Source organism: Amphiprion ocellaris, chromosome 19 (genome assembly GCF_022539595.1).
Source record: "Amphiprion ocellaris isolate individual 3 ecotype Okinawa chromosome 19, ASM2253959v1, whole genome shotgun sequence".
NCBI lineage: Eukaryota > Metazoa > Chordata > Actinopteri > Pomacentridae > Amphiprion > Amphiprion ocellaris.
Genome location: NC_072784.1, coordinates 27026786 through 27047404, shown reverse-complemented (window position 1 = coordinate 27047404; position 20619 = coordinate 27026786). Strand labels below are relative to the sequence as shown.

General features: G+C 36.6%; 1 protein-coding gene across 3 annotated transcripts in view; it reads right to left on the bottom strand.

Annotated features, from left to right (window-relative positions):
• cacna1ha (calcium channel, voltage-dependent, T type, alpha 1H subunit a) overlaps positions 1-20619 on the bottom strand; it is a 140093-nt gene that overhangs the window by 50985 nt on the left and 68489 nt on the right. For all 3 annotated transcript variants that reach the window (XM_055005281.1, XM_055005279.1, XM_055005280.1), the window contains exons 3-7: positions 18093-18205; positions 17165-17298; positions 15945-16042; positions 9653-9812; positions 5163-5487 (exon numbers count right to left, since the gene is read on the bottom strand). In XM_055005281.1, coding sequence (XP_054861256.1) covers positions 5163-5487; positions 9653-9812; positions 15945-16042; positions 17165-17298; positions 18093-18205 — 830 coding nt within the window. The remainder of the gene's footprint in view (positions 1-5162; positions 5488-9652; positions 9813-15944; positions 16043-17164; positions 17299-18092; positions 18206-20619) is intronic.

Sequence of the window (20619 nt, the reverse complement as noted above, 5' to 3'; positions counted from 1 at the left end):
TCACTCTCAGCTCTGCTTTATTTTTTTTCTTTACCAGCATTGACAGAGGTCAGTCCATTACCAGCCTTGTAAATCTTTGGATCTGGGCTGGATTTCAGAGGCATTCTTCAATAAAATCTGCTGTCATCACATACTGTATGTATTGAACTCTAGAATGAACCCCTCCAGCAATGAAACTCTGATCTATAAATGGTGCAAACTACCATCTTGAGTCTCTAACTGTAAATAAACCTGACCCCATTAGACTGCCTTTGATATCTATATGTAGATACAGTTCCAGTTGCTGAATATATCTGTATAATCAAAAAAGAAATGAACGATATTGTTGCGGTATTACTCAGTCCGAGTTCAGACATAATTGAGCCATAAACTAGGTTGCGGTTGGAACTGAGTGTGAAGTGTTTCCAGCTTGTTGCACTTTGCAAGAATCCCAAGGTTACCCTGAATTAAGTCAATTTGGAGACATGGGCTGAAATGTTTTCAAAACCCTGTTATTAAATGTATAATTCATGTTCTATATATTTACAGATACTGTAGAAAAAAGTTGTAGAAAGGGATAACAAGCCATTCCCTCATTTAACATTCAATACAGCACTTTCATTTCTGTTTTCAACAAACTTTGATTCTCTCTCTCCATCTCTTGCATAACTCTTCTTTTTCTGTCATCTCTCTCACACTTACTCTGTTTCTGTTCATGCTTACATCTAACTGTTCACAAATACCCAGTCAATTTAACAAAATGCTTAACATATGTTATTTAGAGGTTTTGACAGTGCAATCAATGTGTTGTCAGTGTGGTCGCTCAGTGTCAGCGGCATTGTTAATCCTGTGAACCCAAAACCAACCAGCACATTTGAAAGGCATGTCAGCTTTTGAACATAGTAAAAATTTTGCTATTTATCAGAGCTAGAAACTGTAAAAAAAGAAATAATTATTAGATTTTCACCTTTGCAACAGTACTTGATCTAGCTGTCTGTGACGAGTCATTTTGTTGCTTAGAATAATGAAACTTAACTTTAAAACTGTGATATTTCATCAAAAACACTCATTTAACATAATTCATGTTTTTAAAAATGGAAAAATGTAATATTTTCACTAAAGAGATGTTGTAAAAAAAAAAAAAAAAACTATGCTGCCAATAGTGATTTTGCTGTGACAAACAGTCATGTAAAAAAAACTTTGTGACTTGTACCTGAACTGGGCTGAACTACAGGCAGTGTTTACACAGAGCTGCCAAGAGACAAGTACAGAGACAAATTAAACATGTAGGTAGTAAAATATAGATAGTATACAGGGTCATTATTTTTCCCATTGTTGGTAACACCTGTGGGCACCTAATAACTAAATAACGATACCAATAATTGGAAAAATGCTGATAATCGATCAACCGATAGCTCTAATTAACAAATATTGTGGTTTAAGAATGATATTCAAATTGATTCCAAGTGAAAGTTAAATGATAATAGCTCAGATTATTATTAATCAAGGAGACACTCACCAAACTGATTTACATTTTGCAGGAAAAATGAAAAACTGTGTCAGAATTTAGAATTATTTATAGAATAATACATTTCTTGCACAAAATAAATGAAAAGAAACTTGTTAACATTTATATTTTTGTGTTGATAGGCTTTTACATCATGACATATAACATAGTTGTTTCATTATTATAGATCACAGAGGTGCATCAGAGACATGGTGCATTTGTGAATCAGTTAAACAAAATTATGATACAGATAATCGGTAAAATGCTGATTATCAACCTGTAGTTCTAATTAGCAAACAATGCATTTTAAGTCTGATATCAAGTTGATTCTAAGTTACAGCTAAATGATAATAGCTCAGATTATTATTAGTCAAGGAGACGATCACTGAAATGATTTACATTTTGCAGGAAAAATTAGAATCTTGGTGTCAGAATTTAGAATAATTTATAGAATAATAGATATTTTACACACATTTAATTAAAGGAAACTTGTCAACGTTTAAAAAATACTGTACATGCTGATTCCAGATTTGTAAATTAGATTAGATTAGTAAGTAATAAAAGACTTATTTCCACAATTTATGGAATTAACTCTAATTTTAGCCATTTTTGTGCTGTTTCCAAAGAGGTACTGTTTTACATTGCAGTAGAAAATCATCTCACAGTGACGAAAAATACGACAGGAACAAAAAAACACCCAGAAACTTGCTGTGGTTCCGAGGGTTAACTGAAAATTTCCATTGTTGCAGATCTTTTACAAAACAAATAATACCATTTTGTACAGAGGTCTCGGCAGTATTGAGCAAATCCTGTTGGAATCACTCTTCCATCACGTTGACTCATGCTGACAGATTTTAATTTCACACCAGAAGAACCAAATCAGACAATTTTCCTTTGAATTTCTGCACCACTACTCATGACTGACTAACTTTTCCGGTTAAAACTGGCACCTACGAGAGGTTATACCAGATTCAGAAAATGCCAAATGTGTGAAAGAAACAAATTAGACGTTTCTGGCTGCACACAAGCAAACGGCTGCGATGAGACGTGCACAGACACACACACAAACACACACATCATATACCTGGATAAAAAGCCGATTGCACCTAAGAATGTTTACTAAACTATCCCAAAAGAAATGTAAAAAAAAAAATCTCATCTATAAATCCTCTAACTGTGAGCAGATACCACACATACACACAGGAAAGTTGTGAGTACCTATTAGGGATTAGTGTGTTTGCTTCTGTGTGTCTTTAGTATTTATGCTGTTTGTAGTAATCTGCAGATAAAATTCTCTTTAAGAATGTTGCGATACTCAAAGCCCTTTCAGACACCCAGACGCATCTATCTGGACACAAGGGCTGAAATTCATACCACAACAGCCAGACAGACACACAAAGCACCAACAGTGTGATAGGAAGGAAAAGCCTGTTACAGCCTCCTGGGGAGATGGAACCAGCATGAGGGGGAAGGAAAAATACATTTTGAGAAGCAGCATGTGGAGAGGAAAAGACTTTCAGGTCATAATAGATGCCCTCTGATGGCACGAAGGGAGGAATTGTGGAAATAATCACTTTGAATTGTTAACACAGCAGGAAATTAACTGATGACTGATTGTGTTTATACAAAAAAGCAGCCTTTTAACCACTTTGTCATATCTGATCGACTCTCTATCACTGTTCTGTTGAAAAGACTCTATGGCAGAGCATGTAATGTAGTGTCGTCCTCCAATAGTGCAGTCTCTTTGAAAGGTTTACTTTAAAGAATCTCACCTTTCTGCTGCAATCAAAGCTTGACAGTTCTTTTTATACAATCACAAGTAAAGTCTGTCAAAATGAGAGCTTTCCTAGACCAGAGAGTGTGGAGTGGAAGTGAACTAAGAAAGCCTCTGAGCCTGAACTAGAAGATGAAATCTGTCTTCCTCCGGTCAAATAATGTCCTATTTCAACCACACTCACACACAATTACAGATAAAACACACACACACATGTGCAACATGTTTTGTTCTGCTTCAGATGAATCACAAACCAGTCCTTCTATTAGCTTAAACTAATCTGCATATTTTTCCCAAGAGAACGTAGCAAACTGTCGGAAACTTTAAAAACTTGGAACCTTGGGAGTGATATTGTGAGCTTCCTGCTTTCTAAAAGTAGATCTATCCTGGTTTGTGAAAAATGACTGCCTTTAGAGTCTGTTCCAGGTCAAGGAGAAGATGTGAAGTTGTTCATAAGTATGGCTACTAATGAGACACAGACGGGTGACAAATTAAAGGAAAGAACAATAGAAAGTGAGGTATGGAGCCACTATGTGCCTCCAGAACAGCTTTATTCCACCTTGGCACTGATTCTCTACATCTCTGGGACTCTACTGGAGGGATGAAACACCATTTTTCCAAAATACAGCCTCTAATTCAGTGTTCATGTTGGTCCTGAATCTTCCATATTTATATTAGGTTGAGACCTGATGACTCTGAAGGCCACAGTAAGGGAATTATATCATTTTTATACCCATCAGACCCGTTCATGATTTCTGATGCCCTATCCAGGAGGGCACTGTCATCCTGGAGGACACCACTCCCATCAGGATAGAAATATTTCATCAAAGAATAAAAGTGATCACTCAGAAGAACTTTGCACTAATTTACAGAAACCCTCCCTGTCCAAGTGGACAAGTAAACCCAAACTACGCCTGAAAACTGCACCAAACAACAATGACAGAGCCAATGGATCCCCTCACAGTAGAGGTTCTTACAATTTGACACTAGTCTGTAGATACAGTGTTCATTAAGACAGATAACACTTTAATTAAGTCTGTTTTAAATCATTTGGTTTTGTTGTTCTCCAGCCAACAAGCTAGATAGATGTTGAATAGTTTAAATTTTGACAAAATGGGAAATGTTCAAGTTTGCCAGACTGCTGTGTTATCGCCAACAAATATTAAGCTACTTCATAACACAAAATAAAAAAACTGAACAACTAATGTCCAATAAAATCTTAAACAGTAATAAGTACTTATGACACATTTGCGTATTTGTTTACATATTAATTGTATGCATTTCCTACAGGGTGTAGGAAATGCATACAAATCTAGACACATAGGAAGTCTTATTAATGCTAATTTTTTTTTTTTTTTTTTTTTGCCTCCTGAACTGGTACTTCACTGGATGTGAAGGATGGACATATTGAAAGACAGCAGATGAATTTAATCTTTCGACAAAGCCAGATTTAATCTGTGGAGGCAAAAAAATTATAGTTAATGAGATTTCCTATGTGTCAAGACTTTAGGGACACCCTGTATTACTACTATTATTATTATTTTTATCCTTGTATTTATGGTTTTACCCTCTGTTCTTTCCATTACTTGGATGTGGCCTTATTGTCTTATCTTATCTGGTGTTATTGTTTTGATTTATTATGAAAATCTTTTAACATGTGTTTGACTCTCTTTCTACACTTCTGCTTCCCTCGTCTTTCTCTTTCTGTTTGGACTGACCGGCCTTCTGTTGTTTCTTGAGTCCTTCTTTTTTTTTTTTTTGTTGCCCTGTCTGTAAAACACTTTCTTTAATAGGTGCTATATAAATAAAGTTATTATTATTATTATTATTATTATTATTATTAGCATCCTGCTCTCCAGCTCCTTCTTCCACAGTCAGATCTGCACGTTCATCCGTCCTTACCTGGAATATGGCTATCCAAGCGTAGCCAATATTGTCAAAGTTGACAGCTCCCTTGTGAGGGTTGAGTTGCCCGGGGCGACAGACGTTGTAGTACTGGTTCCAGTTAACGCAGCCATTAACGTCGGCACCGCTCTCCGTTGGGGACGGTCCGACCAGAGCTGAACTTTGGTGGGGAGCGGCCAGTGAGCACTCGGCCTTGCCCTCCGTGAAGGCTGGCACATCGTGGCAGCGCAGCATCCCGTTCTCTCGGGGAGCTGAGCAGATAAACGGGCTGTCTTCACCCTCCTCAGACATGTAGTAAGGATTTATAGACAGGTTGTACATTCTGGGTGTAAGAGGGAGACATGAAACAAATGAATGTGTTGCAACAACAGTAATAATAATTAGCTTGTTTGCCTTAACTCTACGTTTTGAGAAAAGCAAGCTGTAGATTGGATTACACTACACCTATTCTTATGGCTGAGGTGCAATATGTAACTTTCATGTGCAGCACTGTTGATGCAATCTGCAATATTTCATTCAAATTTTCAGAAAAATTTTCAAATGTGATAAATCATTTCATTTTTTCATTATCATGTGTGATAAATTGAATTGCATTATATATTATTTATTACATCAGTATAACTCCCTGCATTACTCATCTATTCCAGCCATAATTTAGTTACTTATTTTATTTCAGTAATGTACCCTACTTATATCTTATTGCTTTCTACTTTTATGCACTGCATTTCTCATGTTATGTCATTCAGATTTTTTTTCCAAGCAATATCTGGCACAAGAATCAATAAAATATTATCTCATCTTATCTGATCTTATCTCATTTCCACTATGAATACACTTTGACTCATGTCCACTGCAAAAAAAAATATTTTACAGAAAATTGTGCATGTGTACAATAGTACAAAATGCTTCTCTAAGCTCTTTTGCATTAAGAGTTGGTCATTTTCAGCCAATTATCAATAAGCAGGATTAGATATATTCATACAATGTGTCATTTAAAGTGAGCTCCAGTACTGAAGTCCAGATTAGATGTGAAACAAACACCATAACGTAATCATGCCATTAAAGCTACTACATCTGTACACATCTGTGCATGCTGCAGATGTTTTATTTAAATTTTTCCTGAAAAAAATACCAACAGCAATGATCTACTGCTGTTCCTGCACTATTATCACACTGTATTTACACTTAGAGCTACTGTACTCTTCTTCCACAGCATTTCAATCAGCGATTCCACTCTAATCAGAACATCTTCCCAACAACATAATAACAGGTTGGAGGAACCTGCAGTTTTATAATAGCAGCGGCTCTAAAATTACATAAAACTACAGCTGCAGCATATAGAGCACATTATCCACTTCTATTTTAGCTGTCATGAAGTTTCTACTCAGTTTTTGCAAGATCTTGAAGAACAACTTTTGCAATTTGTGATTCCCTGCAACAAATCTCGCAAGCATTTAAGCCTTATGGTTTGTGTATTTGCACGTATTGTTCACCAAATCAAGAGCAACAAGACACTGAGGAATATAATTAAATAAACAAACTACATTTAGGAGTCAGCACATAAAAAGTAGCAGACAGGATCTGACTGCTGTTTCTACTCGTGGTGAATGTGTCCCACAGTTTAACCACTTATTTATAGCCTTCTCCTAAAACTGGAGAGCTCCTCATAACAGCGACTGTGCTTTTATGTGGAGTGACATTCACTTTTGAAGTACTAGTGAGGAAGAACCGATTCAGGAACAGGTAGCCTTTGTTGAATGTCCTCTGCCTTATTCCCACAGTGTTCCCACAATTTGTCACATCCTTTTTATCTGTTGCTGTCCCTGTTTGTGTCCTTACCTTTCAGGACTTCACTGTTTCTTTTCCTGACTCCTGCCTGACTGTTGCAGAATTCAACGCACTGAACTGAAGAAAAACCATCTGGCAGGTTTGAAAGGCATATTATCTTTTTAAAAACATGCCAAAATGACATCATTTTTCAGAACCAGGAACTGTGAAAATAGAAAGAATTGACAGATTTTCCTCGAACTAAAGTGTGATCTCTCATTCCATCAGACAACAGCCAATACAAAGGCTTAAATCATGATCATTTATCAATATTATTGTATTCTGCGTGTTTTTGTAAATATATGCCAAAAATGTATCATTTACACTCACAAGATTCTGTAAAAAACAAAGAGCCAGTTAGTTATTCACTAATTAGTGACTACAGTGGTACTAGCATTCAAGCAATAAAAATTCAGGGACATTTTAGAGAGTTTTTCAGAGGAGAAAAGAGATACAAACAGAAATTAATTATACTAATTTTAAATCTAAGTAGTAAAATAACTACAGCACTTGTGGACACTTGGCAAAAAGGTTGCACATTTTGATTTCAGGTTTTTCAGTTTTTTGAAGAAAAAAATAGTTCATTCTTCAAAAAGAAATTCAGCTTTTTGTTTTTTCTCTTTTTTATGAGACACAACATACATTTTGAAGTTTCTCTTTTAGTAGCTGTGGTTTTGTTGTTTCTGTAGAAGGGTAGGACTTTATATTCCAGTAAAAATGAGCCTACAGTGAGAATAAAAAACGTGACAGGACTAAAGAAATCTCCAGAAACTGGTTGGGATTCAGAGGGTGAAAAACCTTTACAAGATTCTGGAGGAGAAATGACAAATTTGAATTTAATGTACGTGATCCCAGTCATGTAGATGTAAATGTTAGCTTCCTTGTGATTCTGAAACCTAAATTGGGGAAATATGTAGTGCATGAGTTTCTAAATGTTCATGTGTGTTATTGCAGACAGAGGTCAGGAAACTGTTTGCTCTGTGAGAGGAGATGCAGCAGCCTTGATTATGAAATATTAATATTTCTCTCTTTCACAAAGAGAGGATTCAACAACATTGTCTCTGGTACAAAATGTACCACTACATCAGCAGAATGAGTTCAAGGATCTCTGAGCTACATGTTTTGCCTCCTGAGGTGATGGACATTTTTTTTTATTCTTTTGTATGATTTCATCACCAAATTAGTTTCAAATTAAAGAGGAAGTTGGCAATATATCTAATATTTTCATGTGCAGTGTGGAAGGAAATGCAGTCTTTTTCAGTCTTCTGTCTCTCTGGACAGCACATCTCTCTGCACCATATAGTTTTCACTGTCTCAGGTAGAGAGAGTTTGTATCTTGTTAAAATTTTGCTCAGTTTTAAGGTCAGTCCCAACGGTCTGACATTTTGTATGGGCTGGTTTGAGCAAGATAAGTTTTAAATTTACTTGGGGATTTTATCACTTCATTCCACAAAGTTTGAAATGTCATGTTCAGTTTGTTAATTTCCCGTCGTGCTGATGATGTCCAGGTTGTTTATTTTGGTCTGTTGTATTATCCAATGTAAATTATTTTCCTGCTGTTCCTTTTCTGGAATAATTTAGTTTTCTTTGGATTCGAAGTTTTGCAAAATTTTTAGACCCATCACATGTAAAGAGAAGAGTTTGTGTAAGTAACATTATTATTACACATACACTACTGTTCAAAAGTTTAGGGTCACTTATTCCACTAAGTCCTTATTTTTGAAAGAAAAGCTTTTTTTTCAATGAAGATAACATTAATCAGAAATACAGTCTAGACATTGTTAATGTAGTAAATGACTATTCTAGCTGGAAATGACTGATTTTTAATGGAATATCTCCATAGTGGTACAGAGGAACATTTCCAGCAACCATCACTCCTGTGTTCTAATGCTACATTGTGTTAGCTAATGGTGTTGAAAGGCTCATTGATGATTAGAAAACTCTTGTGCAATTATGTTAACACATAAGAGTGTGAGTTTTCATGGAAAACATGAAATTGCCTGGGTGACACCAAACTTTTGAACAACAGTGTATCTAAAACTACCTTTAAAATACCAGTTTACATCTATATTTTCCTCTTTCCGTCACTCTTTACATGTTAGGCCATACAGTGGGTACATCCTGAGGACACTGCAAAGTACAGATACTCCAACAAGCTATGATTTATGATTCATTTTTGTTCCATGCAGCGGCTAACAATTACTCCCTATGACAACTCGACACAAGCTACAGCTAAACTGTGACTAATGAGGGAGTAGCCAAGAATGGCAGCAAAAGGAACAAAGATGTAAAGAAAAAGGACAGACAGAAAAGAACAGAGTTGGGAAAAAAAAAATCATGTTTGGGTTAAACGAGCTGAGCAAATCTGATGTTTGAGTTCCATCTGCAAGATGGAGTGACTGCTGGTGAATGTGGAGAAAATTAAAACCGACTGCAACTTCCAACTCTGCTTATGAAGTTTGTATTTTTCACTCATTTTTGTTTTTTCTATTCTCAAGGAGAATGATTTGGAATCAGATCCTATTTTCCCCCAAAATGCATCTTTTCAGAAGTCTGATCTAGATTTGACAGAAGAGACAATTTCCCGAGGCCATCTGTGCTACTTCCATCCTTGAGAGAAATGAAATGCAAATTCCGCTTTGCCAGGCTGAAAACCTTACGTTCTTATGTCCTCTCCCAGGAAGCAGCGGTTGCGGAGCAGTCCCGCCCACAGCTGGACTCCCACAATGCCGAAGATGAAAAAGACAAAGAAGCAGAGGAGGAGAACGTTTCCCAGCATGGGCAGGGTGTCCAGCAGCAGCGTCACCAAGATCCTCATACCTACACAGCAGGAGACAAACACGAGAGAAATCACCGACTGATATCGTCTGATGTGCACGAGTTCAAAAACTTGATAGACACTCGAGTTCCGCATTCGTTGGAGTTTTACTAACCCTCTGGTAACTGTTCACCCTGACAGCCGCTATTGATCTTGAGAGTTTAGAAACCACAACTTCATCCTCACAGCTGATAAAATTCCACGAGATGACAACAGTGAAAGTGACAGTTTGACATTATTTCGTCCTCTGGGATTTGAACTCACAGCTTCCTTGTGGCTACTATTATCTAACCACATGCATTCAGCATCCATCTCCAGCTGTCAGATGCGTTTATTGTCAGAAGCGCCGGGAATCCAGCCCCTGAGCTCCACACACACTGTGTCACATACACTCGCAGGCCACTTTATTAGGTACACCTGTAAAAACCCCATTAATATACTGTGCATGAGATGGGGTAAAATATTAAGCACACTTTTAAAAGTTTGCGCCATCAGTCATAAAGTTGAATTATCGCCTCTGTGGCAGCTTTTGTCAACAGAAACATTATAAAAGTAGAATTTTCAGCAGAGGGGGTTTATTAGATCACATCAGATTGTGCCTAAAATAGCCAGTGGGTGTGTAGCACAGTCTTTCTAATCACTGTGGCTGCTAATTTTCACATTTGCACTGATATTTAAAATCAAATCTTCCACAATGTGCCTGAAAGCTTTCTTAGAATTGTGGATGGAAAATAAAAACAAAAGGCTTTTTTATGGTTCAACACACTTCTTATTAAATTTGTGGCAGAAACTAGAGATCAAAGTACTTTTCCACAAAGACAATCTTTTTCTTTAATTATATTTATTAAAATAACATTTATCATAATTATATTTAATGAGTCAAACATCATTAAATAATCCTCCAGCTGTTGTTACTACAATTACTTACTATAGTCACTCATTGAGACAAATTAACCAAACAAAATTATCTGTAGGGACCCTGTTGCTTTGTTTTATTGTTTGTTTCCACCTTGAAGTTTAATTGCATTGATTATGGTTTCACTAAATTGCATATTTAATGTTTTGCGTCTGGCAATATTATTGTACATAATTATCATATGTCCCATATTGCCCCCCTTTTCAACAAATCAGTTAAAATCTCACATTTGCAGAATGTGACTTTCAATTTTTAAGCTCAAAATGCTGCAAAGATAGTTAATTTTACTATTTTTACTGTATAAACCTTGGTTTTAAACCTGTTCAAAATAGTTATTTCAGTGTCTGTACTGCTCCTGTCCCCGCCCCCTTCAGGAAGAAGACTCTCTCTGCATATGCGATTAGCAAATCACATAGAAATTGAATAAAAATCGGACTGGCTTGAAAAGCTGGGATAAAGAATGGCAGTAGTCAGCAATTTTAAATTCTCACATCTTTTTTATAGTTGCTTTAGTTTTCAAAAACATAAAAAGCATTGTAAAAAACATAGATTTTCACTATATGGCACCTTTAATTTGGAATCACAAAGACCTTCAAGGTAAATAGTAAGTATTGAAAAAAACTAAACAAAACAATAAACTTAAATTAAGACAATGTGAACTTTGTTTGAAAGTATAGAAAGTATCCCGCCAGTGGATTGTTGATGCTTTTACTCTGTGATGTAGAACTGCCTCCGCTCAGAGGGAATGACTCATCGCTGTTTGCTTCTTTGTGCGCTCATTAGTCACAAAATTTTTGCAGAGGATATATTTTCTACATTCTAATTGCAGAACGGACTGAGGAATAAACTATTCACCTTTCCTCGGTAATTGACTGTTTACAATTCAGCTGCACATCTCAAGTTGTGTCTGCTACGATGTTTTTTTTTTTTGTTTTGTTTTTTCTTTTGACAAATGTGCAGCAGGCCTATAAGGGTCAATCCATTAGAGCGCTAATGGGATGTGGTTATGGCCGTGGGATAGAATAGAAACCAGAAAATCACAGTTATCACTTCTGGTCACTCAGACACACAGACAGAAATTACATTACGCTTATAAAATCAGTGAAATTCCAAGTTTAAATCATAGTCATAGGCTATCTAATAATTCCTCATATACCTCCTTTTTTTACATATTGGCTACAAATCAGTTGCTTCAGACTATATAGTGACACATTCAAGCGTGGAAACATTCACACAGACGTGTTACCACTATTGAGGCATCTAAATCTGTGCAGAAAACAAAGCATTTCACAGCACTGACATCACCTATACAGAACACTAACAGGTTCTCCAAGTACCATTTATGGCAAAAAACTGTTTTTCAGCAACACACTCAATCTAATTGCTTGGAAAACAGAAGGCAGTACAAAATACAAAGACACTGAAAACCGAGAAGACAATGCATTTACTCTCAGACTGACTTTATAAGATCTTATAATGTCATACACTACCATTCAAAAATTTAGGTTCACTTAGAAACATCCTTATTACTGAAAGAAAAGCAGTTTTTTCAATGAAGATAACATTAAATTAATCAGAAATACAGTCTAGACATTGTTAATGTGGTAAATGACTATTCTAGCTGGAAACAGCTGATTTTTAATGGAATATCTACATGGGGTGCAGAGGAACATTTCCAGCAACCATCACTCCTGTGTTCTAATGCTACATTGTGTTAGTTAATGGTGTTGAAAGGCTAATTGATGATTAGAAAACCCTTGTGCAGTTATGTTAGCACATGAATAAAAGTGTGAGTTTTCATGGAAAACATGAAATTGTCTGGGTGAGCCCAAACTTTTGAATTGTAGTGGATTACATCATGAAACTTCTCTTAATTAAGGTAGATTTCATTTTAGTAATGCAGTCAAATGGCACATAAATAGCACACTTGATGAAGGAATTTCAAACAGAGATGGGTCATAAATCCAGAGAGTCATGCTACTCAGACAAGTTTATGTTCTGTAAGTTTGTAATTTCTGTAAAAAATTACAAAAAAAAAACATTTCCAGGAAATAAACAGTGTTTTAGCTAGTACTTAGCGATGAGAGTAATGCTGTTGAAAGGAATCAAAATGAAAAATTGCAATCTTTTGTAAATCTTGTGAACAAAATGTTTTATTTTTCTTTCAGATGATGAGGAAGGCAGCAAACATAAGCTTTTAACTATAAAAAGATTTTGTAATAAAGTCATAAAAGTGCTTGCAACTCAAATCAATTTAAAATATCACAGGAAACCTGGTTTGGAAGAATCCAAATAGTGGCAAAAATGAGTATTTTTAAGTAATTTATGTGGACAAATTTTGAAGAACAAATTCTGAAAACACACCTTTTGATGACACTTAACTCTGGTGTCAGCTTGTGAACTTATTAGTGTGCATATATTCATTTTTTTTCTTTCCTTCTTGGAAGAAATCAGCTGGCAGAGGAAGAAATTTAGTGCATTTTAAAATCTCGGTCAGGCAGTCTAAACAGGCCAAATAAAGCTAGGTGTTGCATGTGTCATTAAACAATCCTGAGAACTTATTAGAGCAGCAGGGAAACACGTATGTGACTGTGTGTGCCCATGTGTGAGACAGTTGGCAGAGTATTTGCAGCAGCCTTGAAAAGCATGAAATAAACACAGATTGCTGCTCACTGTATCTAAGCTACAGCAAAAACCCATTAAACATCTGTCCAACAATGGTTATATCCGATCCACTTAGGCAGAAAGATAAACAGAGAGGCCGAGTGAGGGCGGAACGGTTGGAGAAAAACATTATCTGTTCTATTAGCCTGGCTGGCGTGAACCCACAAACACTCAATCTATGATCAGACGAGAAAGAAAAATCAAGAGAAAAGAAGGAAGTAAGCTAAACATCCTCCAGGTATCTGAACCTGTGACTGCGCATCAACACTGACCTTGAGTTTTCCAGCCTGAAGTAACGGCTCTCATTGTCAAGCTCATTGCAATTCTCTCCATCTGTCTTGTCTACATCTGCCTCCATCTAGCAGCCACCTTCAGGGAGCGACTATAAACTTGTTACATTAATACAGGTTTTGCTTCACCTCATTCGTAGCCTGTAAAGCCGGTTTCTCTGGGCAACTGTTGGCTCAGTGATAAGGTTAAGGTTAATGTAACACTGTCAGGCCTCGCTGAGGTGGAATACTACGGTATGAGTGTGTGCGTGAGGCAGTTTGAGGTGATAGCTTAAGGAAACAGACAACCTGCCACGCTTTATGACTGTGTTTGGGTTATCTGTCGTGCACAAGTAACACCCTCATCCCCAACACACACACTCTTAAATAAACATAAAACGTCATAATTTATGTGGCTTAATCTCAGGTCAACCTGTGTCGCATGCTAACAGCTGGCTTATTCTAGGAAACTGGGCTCGTCATTCAAACACATTCAAAGGCACAGAGTCGGAGAGGCTTTTAGCGTGCCGGTGCCAAGCTGCGATCATGTGTATGACCCTGATATGATAACGTCACTGTGGTGCAAATACTGCTCCAACACAACTCCCATTTTTCCAATATACACCGATCAATGTACAACAGATGCATGCAACAAAACTGTTAAAAAAAATATTCAAAACTATGTCTGTAAACCTTAGAAAAAGGTATTTAACAAACTAGTTAGCAACGTTGCATGCCTGAGTCTGAAAACCAGCCTGGCTGCTTGCCTAATGTATGTTGGTTAACAACCTTGTAAGCTGTTATGACACCATTGTCTTGAGCTCCTCTTTAGCTTTAGATTCATGGCCACCTCTGTCACACAGCTTTTAGGATAATGATAAACTACGTGCAAGCTCTTAAACACCCAACTCCTGGATCATCCGTCACCTTACAGTTAAACGGTGAGAATGCAGACACCATAGTATTGTGCTGTACTGCTCTATGCAAACAAATGAATGATAACAGGCAGACAGCATTAAACACAAGTGAAATGCTGTAAATATTGGTTAAAAAATACATGAAATATGGTTTAAGATCTATACGAAAAATAGTAATAGTAATGGGAATTGGAAAGGCTACACTATATATGAAAAATAAAAAATAAATTAATTAATGAATAAATAAGAAAGTGTAATATTCCAGCAGCTGTGGCACAAAAAAAAAAAATAATTTTAAAAAAATAGTTAAATAACCATTTCACAAAAAAAAGTCAAATTGTCCATCATTAAAATACAGTTTGTAGCCTTCAATTTACATGAAATTGCACATTTGCTTTGGCTTTTTAATGTAAATAAAATGCACTGATGTGTATTAAAACATCAAAATTACCTGTAACAAGGCCGAATAATGATATAATAGAAAAAATAAGGTATAATATTGCAGAAAAATTATGTTAAAAGTGTGTTTTATTACATAATTTCATCTAAGAAATCTTACCAAAAAAGCCAAAATTATAATAATGCTGACAGAACTTTGCCATTTTTTAAAATCAAATTACAGAACCAATACTTCTGCTGCTATTATTTGTCACTAATTGCATCTAATTTTAATTTTAAAAATACATTAAAAGTATTAAACTTGAATTTAACACTTTCAGCTATTAAACAAAAATGAAATATTTGCAAAAATTATGAAAAAAATAAAAACTTTACATTAAAAATATGAAAGTTTCTTCATAGAAAAATGTATATATTAATTTTAGTCACATTTACGGATTTTAGATTTTTTTAAATTTTACACAACATATGAAAATTCACAGTTCCTTTCAGTAATTTTATTTTTTTTAAAAAGACATTAAAAAAGCACAGTAAAATTGTGAAAAAAATTCAAGATTTTCCTTTAAGTAACAGTTTTTTACAGTGTACTTTGCAGCATATGTGCATGCAAAAACCCTCAAAAAATAGTTTAAAAGCAAATTCAAAAATGCCTCGTAATTAACCAAAGTTACATTTTTGAAACAAACAAAAAATAACATTAACCTCAGGTCTGTCTTCTTACTTCAAGTTATTTACCTCACGTCATTACTCCACATTTTTCTGTGGTTTAAAACCCTTTAGCTTGAAAATTACTTGACAGCACTCACCTGGTATCTCATGTGCTAATTGGGTCGTAATAAAGTGGCTAAATTTGAAGCTATTGTGGCTCTAGATAAAAAGCAAATGTTCTCTAGTAACTAAGCTATATTTTTCTGCCCTGACCACTAATCGGTGAAGGTAGAGCTGTGGATTTCTCTCTGAAACACTTACTTGGCACTCTGTTAATCGCCCGCAGTGGCCTGAGCACTCGGACAGTTCGGATGGCTGACAGACTGGCATTGTGGCCATCTAGAGAATATTCCATCACCCTGAAGATACAGAAAGTCAGGGACAAAAAAGTTTTACTTCTTCTTTTGTACTTTATAGAAACAAAACACACAGAGATATAAACACAAAGAAACTCCAACAAGAAAAACACTATAACGTAATAAAGCTTATCGTGGAATCAACTCACATAATAACTGTGCACTTGACACTTAATGACACAGAGTGAGAGTTTTTCAGGCATTTTTCCTCCTGTGTAGTCCACATTGCAGCACAAAAACACAATAAATATGCCAATATACAAGTACTTAGATCAAAATAGTTGTGGTTTAATTGTGTTTTGTGTTCTGCTCTGTCATTGTATTTTGTGGGGAGTGTGTCTGGTCTTGTTGGAAAGAGGGAGAGTGCTCATGACTGCATCCTGCTCTTGTCTCAACCTATACAGTCACCCCAAGCATTCATTTGGGTTGAGCATTACTCAACCAATTACTGTTGTATTATGCAGCAGATATACAGTACCGTTCAAAAGTTTAGGGTCACTTATTCCACTAAGTCCTTATTTTGGAAAGACAAGCACTTTTTTCAATGAAGATAATCCGAAAAACAGTCTAGACATTGTTAATGTGGTAAATGACTATTGTAGCTGGAAACAGCTGATTTTTAATGGAATATCTCCATAGAGGTACAGAGGAACATTTCCAGCAACCATCACTCCTGTGTTCTAATGCTACATTGTGTTAGCTAGTTGTGTTAAAAAGGCTAATTGATGATTAGAAAACCTCCTTCATAAGGCCAGTTAAGACTTTATTTGTAATTTTTAAGTGCAACATCCTATATGTGCACAAATGTAGGGGACAATAATTACCCTTAGTGGGGGTATAAAGAGAAAACACATCCTGCCAAAGTAAAGGACACTTCTATTTTGATGATGACATGACATTGACAGGACAAACACATAAAGACCTGCTTCATACGTCTTTGTAATGTGTGAGCAGCCTGGTTTAATCCTCATGTGTACATGAATCCAGGTTTGGTTGCTTTTGTGCTTGTTTGATTGCGTAACTTGTTTGTGGATGAAATTAAACGTTTCGTTGTCAGCTGACGTGGAAAACTGAGCAATTTGTGGGCTTGAGTAATAGCCCACAAAAGCATAGTGGTATACCCACCCTGCCATGACAATGACAAAGTCAAGCTGGTTCCACTTGTCACCAAGGTAACAGTTGGGGCCAAATATTCCCAGGGCCACCATCTTGATGACCATCTCCACCGCAAAGAATGCAAAGATGCAGTCGTCCAACACCTAACGTCAACAAAAGAAACACACAGGAGCAAAGTTTAAGACGGACAACGATAACATAAGAGGAGATCGACCTTTGTCAAACTGAAAAAGGTCAGGCTCTTGTTAAGTCTCCCCATCAATACGGTCACATTTTGAAAGAAACCGTGGAAGAGGAGGCTGTCTAAAAATGAGTTCTTGCATCCATTAGTTAGCTGCATCCCAGCAGGGAACAACAGCTCTGGCTTCGTGTGGTCATGGCTGTCTCAATTAATTAGACATCCACTACAGCAAAAGGAATATCTGTATTTGAGAATAATGAGCACATCTAAAAGTGCCGCGCAGCGCTACAGTGAGGGTGTATAGAAACAAATGGGAGAGAGACAGCATGAAGAAAATGGATTAATTTTTCATTACTGTTCACTTATGAATTGTACTTATAATCAGCAGTTTCTCTTTAAGGATTTTAACAACTTTAAACAGAAAGTGATAGAAAGGGAGATCACATTGATCAATGAAACACTGACTTGTGTTTAAGTAGTGTAAGTTAAAAGAAAACAAATTATGGTAAATTACTTTAAAGAGATAGATGTTTATGTTGAAAACCTCAAACATGTCAGCAAAACTTTTATTCCATGATTTTCCTACCAAACACCTACATTTCATGTGGCCCCTTAATTTTCAAGCCTTATGAAAACCAGGTGAATGTGAGTTATGTGTTTTCTTTGCAAGGGTTCAAATTTACACAGAAATAACACTTTTCATGTCAGAGATTGTTCTATTCCGCCCAGCTAACAGAGCGAGAGAGTCACACTGACCTGCAGGATGCGGCACCACTCTGACTGGCAGGTAACGTCCTCGCAGGGCTGAAACATCCCCAGAGTCACACAGTTGAGCAGGATCACCAGCATGGACACGTGCTCGAACCACGTGCGAGAAGGAGTTAAGGGCAAAACACGTATGTGGTGTCATTTTAACTCATCCACAACAGACGCACAACAAGCAAGCAAAACTTAACCCACCTGTTATGTTGCGGGTCAAACTGACCTCTTTTTTAAGTTAAAAAATTCAAAAAATAATTGTTAAAAGTATTTTTTCGGTATGAAACTTCTGCTTGGCTTAAAAAGTATAATTGACATAAAACATAAAATGAAATTTCACATAATTGCAAACCCATTCTGAGCAGAAGTGGTGTCTTGCATTAATTCATCAACATCACTCCTTAAAAAGAAAGAAATTCAAAATGTGATTTTTTTTAAATCAGTGTCATCTAAAACTGCTGTGGGCTTCACAGTGGTTTGGTGGTTAGCACTTTCACCTTGCAGCTAGAAGGTTCAAGTCCCGGCCTTCTCAGGATCTTTCTGCATGGAGTTTGCATGTTCTCCCTGTGCATGCGTGGGTTTTCTCCAGGTACTCCAGCTTCCTCCCACAGTCCAAAAACATGCTGAGGTTAATTAATAAGTCTAAATTGTCCATAGGTGTGAGTGTGATTGTTTGTCTGTATATGTAGCCCTGTGATAGACTGGTGACCTGTCCATGGTGGTACCTGCCTTCACCCTACGTCAGCTGGGATAGACTCCAGCACCCCTGTGACCCTAATGAGGATTAAGCAGTGTATAGATGATGGATGGATGGATGGATGGATGGATGGATGGATGGATGGATGGATGTGAGAAAAGAGTGAATTATCCTCATTGAACCATGATCTATGAGAGGTAAAGAACAACAATGCACTACATTTTGACAGAAATGGTTAGTAATGGAGTTAATAATGAGATATAAACAATGAGTTATGAACAATGTTTGAATTATATAGATTTTAATTTATATAAACTGCTGAATACTGAAATGTCCCTCTGGATTAATAAAGTATCTATCTATCTATCTATCTATCTATCTATCTATCTATCTATCTATCTATCTATGTTTATTGGGATTTTTTGGTTTCTGACATTTTTGGATCATTAAACATTCCCCATGAACATTATTGTTGTTCCTGCAAAACAAACCTAACAGCAGGGTTGATGTATCCTGCAAAACTTTATGGAAAAGTTAAAGAATCAGATGCAGTTTAAAATGCAAAAAACTAATGACGTGTCATCAAGGCTAGGTGTTGGTTTCTGTGACCTCCAGTGATGCCAGGGGGAATCCCAGGCAGCCACTGCAACAGTACAAACCAAACAGAACAACAAGCTTGTCGACCTGTTGCAGAGTCAGTCAAGCGGTGACAGAATGTTAGTCAGAGAGCCGACACGGACAGCAGAGCGCTTCCTATCCCCATTATGCTGATTGCTGATCATACATAAGCGGTTCAGTGACAGTGTTAATGGGATGAGTCTGACTACGTACAGAAAGGTCAGAAAATCTGAGCTCCAGTAAACAAAAATCAGTCTGATATCGTGTGAATCACTCCACCAACTCACTGGAACTGGACACAAATAGGAAGTTTTGTGTCAGCTTAATAGGTCTAATAACGACCGAATGGGCCTGGCTGATAATCTGATTACAGCCTTTTCACTATGTCACAAATAAACATTTCAAGTGATTATTGCCTGCTGTATATCCGGTGCAGTGTTTGCTCTTGCTTATCAGTGAGAGGAAGTAAGAAAGGATGTTAAGATATCACAGCTAGGGTCGGTTTCAGTTAATCTCAAGGTGTTTAAAGAAACAATAACAATAATAAGTCACAGGGTGTGCAGGCAACAATGGGATTTTTTATTTTTTTTTAATTTCATTCCTTTTCTTTCAGACATTGAATAAGAGTCCAGAAGAAATGGTGTCAGTAGTTTAGCCCACATTGATTTCTCACCACTGTCTTTCATGTGGTTTGAGCACATCAACGTCCATCACAATTAAAATCAGGCTCCCATTTCTACCGCCAGAATAAAAGATAATGAATCTAAATGTGCCTGTCAGCTCCAATATCCCATCATTCCTCTGATTAGAGTTTTGTTTTCACCAAACTAGACACAAAAATTTTGGCGGATGTGCCACGAATAGCAACGTACAACAAAGGGGAACAATCACTGATGAAAGCCAAATGCATCAACATGAGTCTTACTGATAACGTATTCATAATGCATCCCAGCTGTCCTGACAACATGTTGCAGCATGATGTGATACCGTAAATTACAGCACTTCATAAAATCGTGAGTAAACTCATCAAAGATGTATGGACAGCACATGTCGGTGCTTGTGCAGCTGCAATAATTCTAGAAGATGCCTCATTATCCTAATGGGGAGAAATAATGCACAGCAAGTAAATCAGAGAGAAGACGAAGGAGAGACAGGGATGGTGGAATAGATGGAAAGAGGGGAAATAAAGAGTCTTAAAGCTATAGTATG